General features: G+C 30.0%; 1 protein-coding gene across 1 annotated transcript in view; it reads right to left on the bottom strand.

Annotated features, from left to right (window-relative positions):
- The window catches only part of LOC113387774 (ras-specific guanine nucleotide-releasing factor 2-like), a 12,326-nt gene extending 3,683 nt beyond the window's left edge, over positions 1-8,643 (bottom strand). Inside the window, exons 1-2 of the mRNA XM_026625155.1 lie at positions 8,442-8,643; positions 7,753-8,207 (exon numbers count right to left, since the gene is read on the bottom strand). Coding sequence (XP_026480940.1) covers positions 7,753-8,207; positions 8,442-8,643 — 657 coding nt within the window. The remainder of the gene's footprint in view (positions 1-7,752; positions 8,208-8,441) is intronic.
- Between the last annotated feature and the right edge of the window lie 420 nt (positions 8,644-9,063).

Below are 9,063 nucleotides of genomic sequence, written 5' to 3'. Positions count from 1 at the left end.
TCTTTTTCCTCTTTTGAAGGATGGTTACGATATAAGATTTGTTCCGTTTGGGTTTATGCTTCATGAGCTGATGGCTCAAGAGGTCCAAAATATTTATTCATGAACTATCTATTTAAAATTTAGCATCTCACATCTTTACCCTACATGTTCATTTAGTATCGTCAAAATGGTTTTTATAATCGCCTGCTTTCTTAAAAAATATGTTATAGTTCTTACTGAACTGAAAGAGTATGTTACTGGTAGTCAATGAACATTTGAGTAAAAACGATTCAGACTGTTTATAATATCATTAAAACATCATTAAAAAACAAGTTCCATGTAGTTTTGTCAGTACTTCCCCTATTATATAATAGATTTATTTTCAGACATGCGCAAGACCTCAGACACAACTTTCCGTCTTGCCCCGTCTCTCCGACAACCTTCTTTCCTCGCAAACATAAACCTTGTACTTCGGTATACCCTAATAAATTTTGAACGACTGTCTCAGGTAATTTCGACAGCACTTAACGCAATATAAGTGACGGCTTCGGGGAGAGAAATATTAATATAAATGCGGTAGAAGTTTTACAACTAGAGTTATACGAGGCTGTAAATGGTAAATGCTTTATTACTATTAGAAGGTGGTTAATTTACTAGAGAAAAATAGACGGTTTTCTAGGAGTTGGTTTAATTGACTGGAGACAGACGTGAGGCGTAATGGAAACTGTAATTGAGGATTTGAATGGAAAATGAATCGATTATTGCAAGCCTTTTCCTTGTTTTTAAAGCATTAATATATATATATATTATATATATATATATATATATATATATTCTAGCCCCCATTCAACCTTGAGAATTAGCTGCAGTTATCTTTCTAGATTGACCCGTAATTCGCTTATACAAATTTGTATAAGTTTGTTAACCCACACATTTAGCATTTTATTATTTAAATAAGGACTTCCTTGAAAGAACTTTATTATTTAAACTAGAATATATAGGCAAATTCGTATTAATGAAATATAAAAAAGTTTAGTCTGTCTTGAGCCACAGGACCGAAAAAATTTTATAAAAGTCAACATGATGTCAAAAACATTGACAAAGACAAAACGAATTGAGTATTATTGGTCTCGGCCACAACCTGAAAAAATCTTTTAACATAATTGAGCCTTATTTTAAACTCAAACAAATCACTGTGTAAATTATCTTTCAAAAATTAGGTAGTTTTGCTGCGACGCCGACATATATCTAAATGTTTTGGTAATTATATGTAGTAAAAATAAATAATATCAAATTGTGTTTGATTATGGTATTAATCCTTACAACCTGGAACCATAAGGCTTAAAATTTTGTTACAATATATATATATATATATATATATATAATATATAATATACATATATACATAACATCAACGAATAATTTTTAAAACTTAATTTGGAACTAAGTTTTAAGAGACATTCCTAAACTACAAGGCGTCTCCACCGTTTCTGCAAAAGATACCCGGGCACGTTTTGATAACGAAAATAAACTTGTCAAACTTCAAGGAAACTTATGTATTAACACTTTTCAACTTCAAAATCTAATTTTAGTATATTCGTCATATTTTTAAATTAGGTCACTAACAGGATATTATTAAAATTATCGTAATGATATAAAACTGGATGCGTGAGAAAATTTTGTCAAATGTTTTATGGACACAAATAAAACATTCTACACAATTTGGAAATAAAATTGCATAAATCTATGCTATGCAATGCTATTAAAATATTAAAGTAAAATATTTAATTTGTGTTTTATAGAACTAATCAGCAAATTTTATAATTCAACCTCTAGAATATTTTCAAATAATTTATATGTATCTTTGCATTTGTAAATGGTATATTGTTAACATACGATGATTATTTGCATATGCTATTTATATTACATCATATTCCTTAACATTCTTGTATATTTTTTTTTCTGTCAACTGTTTCGCAGGACATGCGCGACGTTCTATTTTTGGATATTTGCTATGAAGAATAAGTATATATATATAAATATATATATATATATATATATATATATATATATAATCTATATATATGTCTATGTATATATATATATATATATTAATATATATATAGTATATGTATATATTAAGAATATATACATACTAAAAATTCAAAACTTTATAGAAAACTAGTGAGTTATTAACACATAGAACATTTTGATATTAACTTAAGTATTATTTACTTTTGATTAATAGAGCAACTCTCACCAAATTTGCTAAAATAAATATAATTTAAAGTAATCAAATTTACTATTTTTACACTTCTTTGTCAAATTACACTACCATACTACTATACTGTCAAAACTACTATAGATGCTTTTGGTAATAAATAAATTATAATATATATTAATAAATATATATTAAATAAATGAATTATAAATAATTACTTTAATACAAAATAAAATCAGATAATAACATAATTTAATCACTTATCTATTTCATCTCTTTGACTTTTTTTGCATAGTCTAAAAAGGATGATCTAAATGAAAAAGATGGCAAATACTTTGGTAATGCATGTTGCATTTCAAAATTCAATTGTTCAAAATCGCAAAACCACATAATATATTTGTAATTACATTTCAAAAATGAATATGTATTCAAAATATTTCTTAAATATCAAACATATATAAAATTACGTAAAAAACGCATTTACATTGAAAATAATATTGCGTAATATCAATTTCATATCACAATATCTAATGTTTTCATCTTTATATAATATATTTTATTCCGCTAATTTCAAGTCAAATTGAAAAAGCTGTGTTTGTTTAAATATATTTTTAAACCTGATTTTTGAGAAAATGTACCAGCGCAAATATGTAGTTTAGCAAATTAATATTTCAAAATCATTAAATTCGTATAAAATATCTTTTAAAAACTATTTTCTTTGAATTCTGAAATATTAAAAACTCAAACAAAGCAGACACCTCATTTACTTCATCTACCTTATTACATCACGTTCAAACTCTTGTGACATTTAAAACTTTGTTTTGTCTTCTTTACATCTCCATAATATAAATTCAACAAACCGAAAAGTTCGACCAACTATGCACTAGTACAATATACCACTAGTTCAAATCCACATTTAACACACGTTTATGTGCTTTGACTAAGTATATGCACGTTTAAAAGCTCGTATATAGTGAAGCTTAAAAGCTCCGGGGCTCAAAAGTTCAACAAGTGCCAACCATTCCCAACTGTTGCACGAGAGAAAGAGAGAGAAAGAGCGAAGCAAAATGTGTGCAACGGTCAATTCAATTCGGTTGATGAGTTCAAGTTTTGTTGCCGGAGAAAACTTTACAGGGACAAAAATAAATGAGATGGTGCATTTGTGAAGGATCTTTATTTGTGGTATCGTTGTTGGTTTAAAAGTTCATGCAATACGTTGCAAATAATTGAAAAAAAATGTTTGTAGAGATTGTGATTTAAGAGATTAAGAGTTACTTTACCAGTTAATTGTGGTTGACAAATACACTTATCATGGAGAAGTGGCAGAATTTTGTGTATTGATGAGTCTATTCGTCATACATATGAAACAGTGATCATTTGCTATACAAATTGAAATTTCCAAAAATAAAAGAACTAGTGGTGTATGGCATCGTGCCTTATGGCAAGTTGTTGGAACGTCCCGTACCGTAACGAAATATTCGACGAATATTAAATGTTCAAATAGATTATAATAAATATTATAACATGGTCTAATATTTGTAAGAATTATTAAAATTGAATTGCAAAATTGAAATTATTTGTTTGAAGTATATTAGAACTTAAGTCAGAATTAAAATCAAAATCTGAATTATTTTCGATATACAAAATTTTTTTTAAAAAAAATTGGAATATTTTTTTTTCCAAAACCAATTATTTTGTTAAAATAAGCAAAAAGTTTTTAGAATCATTCAATTTCGACGCTTAGTTATCTCAAAAACTGCAATTTTTGTTTATTTAGCTCTGTATTTTTGAAATGGCTGGACATGCCTTTGTCAAAAACTAATCACCTCTTCTCACAATAATAAAAAATTGAATGTTTTTTAACTTCCCGTAGGGCAAGTTATAGTTATCGCAAAAAATCGAAAATAAAAATGTTTATATATCTTTTCGTTTCAAAACCTTCTGAACATTTTGGCATACCTTAGAAAAAATGATGTGTATGTGCATGTATGTGTGTGTGTTCGGATACAAATTTTCGTCGACGATTTCGGGAACACAGATCAACCGATTTGAATAATTAAAAAAACATTCGATTCGTAATGATAAGGAGACGTGCTAATTAGTTTTTGGCAAAGGCAGGTCTAGCCATTCCAAAGATACGGGGCAAAAAGTTCCGAAAACGGTAACTCAGTTTTTAATAGATATTTCACAATTTCAGAAAAACATTTTACTTGTATTGACAAGATGAAGAACTGATCAAATTTTCATGAGGGCAGGTCTAGCGGTTTCGGAGATCTAACGAAAAAAGTAAAAAAAAATGCCACCTGGCGGTCAAAAATGATCATTATACATATGCACATCAAATTATCAGATATTTTATAGAGATTTTAACAATAAGTATAAACTTTGTTTACATTCCTGTAGGTTCCGTAACAATTTTTATCCGTTAGATAGCGACGCGGCGCTTACGCGCTTTATATTTTGTCTCTTTACAGTTAAAGCAGTACGATTGCTTTGAAAAAAAGTTCAGATCTTCCAAAATATGTCAAAATAAAGAAAACTTTTTTTTTCAAAAAAAGAAACACAGCGCGATAGTTTGTAATCAGAATTTTGAAAAAAGTAATGGCTTTAAATATTTTCAATTACATTGCGGATTTTTCTAGCAGTTTGCCATAAGGAACGATGCCATGCTAGTTGCTTCACAAAACTGGTCCGCCTTCTAATTGTAAACATTTGCTTACTCAATTAACTAGTTCTACTAAACTGTATCAAATTATGTAATTTATAATTATCAGACAAATGAAACCGAGATACGTATTATTTGAGTAATATGCAGGAAACTTTTGTACAATTATCGATTTCTGTGTTGGAGTCCTCAACATATGTTCATAGTTTCTGGAACATGACATACTTAGCTTAATATCGATAATGAGGTAATGTTTCTTGAAAATGTATAGGCGTAAAAAAAGGCAGACGACAATTTTCTGCTAATATAAAAAACGCGCAAATTATTGACTATTGAGAATTTGTTTCTATGTCACAAACACATATTTTTATATCGAGTATCAAGATAGCTAGTGCTGCAATATATATGAAACATATATATAAAACGGAATTATATGTTGCTACATCAACAAAATTTTCATACAAATTAGTAGCCTTTCTGCCTTAGGTATTTTATAAAAAGCTGTGTCTACTGCAATACAAATGCAAATATTTTACTCATAACAATTTTCTATTCGGCAGGTGCGTCAGATGCTAATTACCAAAAGTAAATATTCACTCTACAAACACTAGGTATTACCATACGCACTAGTGAACACGGCTCAAGGCAGAAATTCGCAATAATAAACACCACGGATATAGGAGAAAACCATGAAATTGGATACATATTGCATATTAGAAATGAATTAGTGGTGCATGGCATCGTGCCTTAAGGCAAATTGCTGAAACTTTTTGTATCATAATTGAACATACGAGGAATAAAAATAAACTGCAAACTTGATGGAACTTTGAAAAATATTGTTTTTTGGGAATTTTGAAATTTTTAAAAAGAAATGACTTTTTTGAAAAGAAAAAGGATTTTTTTTTATTTTTAAATATTTTGGAAATTTTGAACTTTTTATCAAAGCAATCGAGCTGCTTAAGCTGCGTAAATATTGAAGCGAATAAGCACCGCGTCGCAGTCTAACGAATAAAGAATGCTATGGAACCCATTGAAATGTAAACAAAATTCATACATTGAATTGTCCTGGCTGGTGGTTGATATATTGGGAGGTATGTTCTAGATCACCAGTAAGACCAGGAATTGTAATGATAGGCTGGACCCGAGCGGTAAACAGTTGAATAGTTGTTGAAATATTATATTTGTGATGTGGACTCTCCAGAGTCCACTGGTAGTGTGATAGGCCTTTAGGACGAACAGCGATTTGATAGTAATTTGTAAACACACTTCTTACTTTGAATGACACTTTATTATTCACTATTTTTACAATTAATATTTGTTGATAACCCTTTGGTTATCATATCAGCAAAGACTACATTTTACTGAATACTATGTCTGGCTCCAAGCTTGACTCCAAGCTTCTCTCCAGGTTTGACTGTGAGCTTGACTGACTCCAGGTTTGACTGACTGTCTAACTTTTGTCTAACTCTTATATACTAATTTATTGTTTACAACCTAATTACAAAATCCAACAGTAAGCACTTCCGATGTCCGCGTAACCTACATATAACTAGCAACGCGTTTTGTAATTATTAAACAAAATAATGATTCGAATTGTTATTACAGTTCAACCTCCCTCTTCAAAAGTTTTTCGTCCTCGGAAAACTATAAAAATTAAGAAAAATTTAAAAAAAAATGAGTTCCATCTCTTCTTCCTTCGGCCCTTAAAAACTTTTGTCCTCAAAAGTGTCATTACTGTTAGAATATGTTTACAAATAATGTGCTCTGAAAAAAATCTAATAATAATTTAATTTTTATCTCTACATGAAAAAATCTATAATAACATACATAAAAAAAATCAGCAGTTGAATGCAATTTAGATGGTCGCTGATTATGTAAAGGCATCACTGAAATTTAAAATGTTATTCCGATAAAACAAAATATGCTTCGAACAACTTACCATAAATGATGCAAAATAATATTTTTTTCCAAAACTTCAATAGAGCATAAAAATCATAATATGAAAAATGTCTTTAAAATCTGCAAAAAAAATATTAATGGCGTAAAGAATCTTGCATTTGATAATTTAAATCATAAATAGTAATCAATGAAAATTTAAATTTACGTTGTATTGTTGATACTTGATACATTAGAATTTTGCTAGGTAATCAAAATTGGACAAATGCTGCTTTGAAATATGAGAATTCGCTTATGTGTCAACCAAACAAAATGACTTGCGTTGTTACTATTGTGTTTACACCTGGCGAGTTTTCAGTTTCTTCCGGTATTTATAATTAAACAATTTTGGTGCTGTTCTGAATATAATAAAATCGGGAATCTTTCTCTTCTTTACATGTGTTTGCGACGATATCAATTTTCTGCTGCTTTGGCTTTGTAAATGTGCATATTTCTCATTTGTTTTCAAATTCATATTCTTACGGTTGAACATATCTGTCATAGTGGCTATATTTTCATTTATAGACAATTTCCGTTGTGAAGGTATTTTTCTTATCATATTAATATTATATTCCCTGATTTCTTGATTATTTTCTTCTATAATTTCATCATTAATTTTTCTTCTTTTATTATTTCTTTTCTTTTTCTTTTTCTTCTTTATTTTAATGGGAATAGTTTTCATATATTCTGGTCCTTCATCATTAAATATTCTTATTTCTTCTTGTTTATCATTATTTTTTTTCATATCGTAAACCTCATCTTGGGTTTGTTCCATATCTTGTGCCACATATATGTTCAGATCCTTTTCTTCTTCGTATGAATTTGTTCGTATGGTTTGTTCCATATCTTTTGCCACATATAGATCCTTTTCTTCTTCGTATGAATTTGCACGTATGGTTTGTTCCATATCTTCGGCCACATATAGATCCTTTTCTTCTTCGTATGAATTTGCAGCGATTGTCGTCAACTCTTCTATTTTGGTGTTGTGAGTCAAACTTTCTTCTTTGTATTCTTCTTGTTCTTCGGATTCTTCAGATTCTTCCTTAGTTGTTATGAATGCCTTGTATGTATCATCATATGTTTTTGTATATTTCAGATCCTTATTACTTTCGTAGTCCATTCTATCGTCATTTCCACCATTGTAGATTCTAAGTTTGTCATCTCTTTTCCTATTTGTAAGTTTTCGACATTGGTTAATGTGGTGTCCCCTTTTCTTGCAGTATCTGCAAGTGACGAATGGGTTGTATTTTTTATCAGATCTGATGTTTAAATATTTTTCTTCCTTTGCAGCAATGTGCATAGCATCTTTCAAATTTTCCGGTTTGGCTGCTTTAACTATAATTTTCAAGTCCAATGGTAGGCCTTTAACAAAAACTGCCAAAGCCAAGTCACAATATGATGGATACGCTATTTCATTTTGTGTAAAATAGCATTCGTTGTTTATTAACGTAAGCAAACTCTCAACTTCTCTGCAAACTTCTCAATCGATTCCCCATTTTTCTTGTTGTTGTTGCTAGCTCGTGATGTAACTCAGCGATGGACCTTCTATCTTTAAAACGTTTAATTAGAATAGGTTTGATATTATTCCATAACTGATAATCAGCCCGTCTAATGCAATCAAAAGCTGTTCCACTAATTTACAAATAACAATTTTTGATATAAATTTGTATGTCTTAAAATCTACATCATCTAAAATTGAGTCTACAGTACTTAAAAATCTATAAAGGTCATCTGAATTGCCATTGAATTCGGGTATAGTGCTAATTGCTAATTGAATTCTAAATTTATTTATTTCTATACTATTATCTTTACCTTCTCTAGCTTCTTCAAAAATGGGTTCCATCTTGAGATATGATTAGATTTTGATTTGCTTACTTGAATCCGATGAGATAGTTATGTCCAAGTTAGTCGTAGTCTCGCGTTCGTTCTAAAGTTCTTCGGTAGGCGCCACCATCCCTTAGTTTGTGCTGCGAATGATCGTTTGGTTTGTCGAGTTGTGGCAGCTTTGAACTCGATGTCTCCGTCAGAAAATTCTTCAGCGCTACGAGGGAAAAAACCGCTAAGCCACCATGAATTGTCCTGACTGGTGGTTGTGTATTTGGGAGGTTGGTTCTGGATCACCAGTACGACCAGGAATTGTAATGATAGGCTGGACCCGAGCGGTAAACAGTTGAATAGTTGTTGAAATATTATATTTGTGATGTGGACTCTCCAGAGTCCACTGGTAGTGTGATAGGCCTTTAGGACGAACAGCGATTTGATA

The sequence above is a fragment of the Ctenocephalides felis genome, unplaced genomic scaffold, assembly GCF_003426905.1.
Source record: "Ctenocephalides felis isolate EL2017-DRISC unplaced genomic scaffold, ASM342690v1 CF-g0.4_SCAFFOLD_00845, whole genome shotgun sequence".
Lineage (NCBI taxonomy): Eukaryota > Metazoa > Arthropoda > Insecta > Siphonaptera > Pulicidae > Ctenocephalides > Ctenocephalides felis.
The sequence above is the reverse complement of the archived record's forward strand: the minus strand, read 5'-3'. Positions and strand labels throughout refer to the sequence as shown.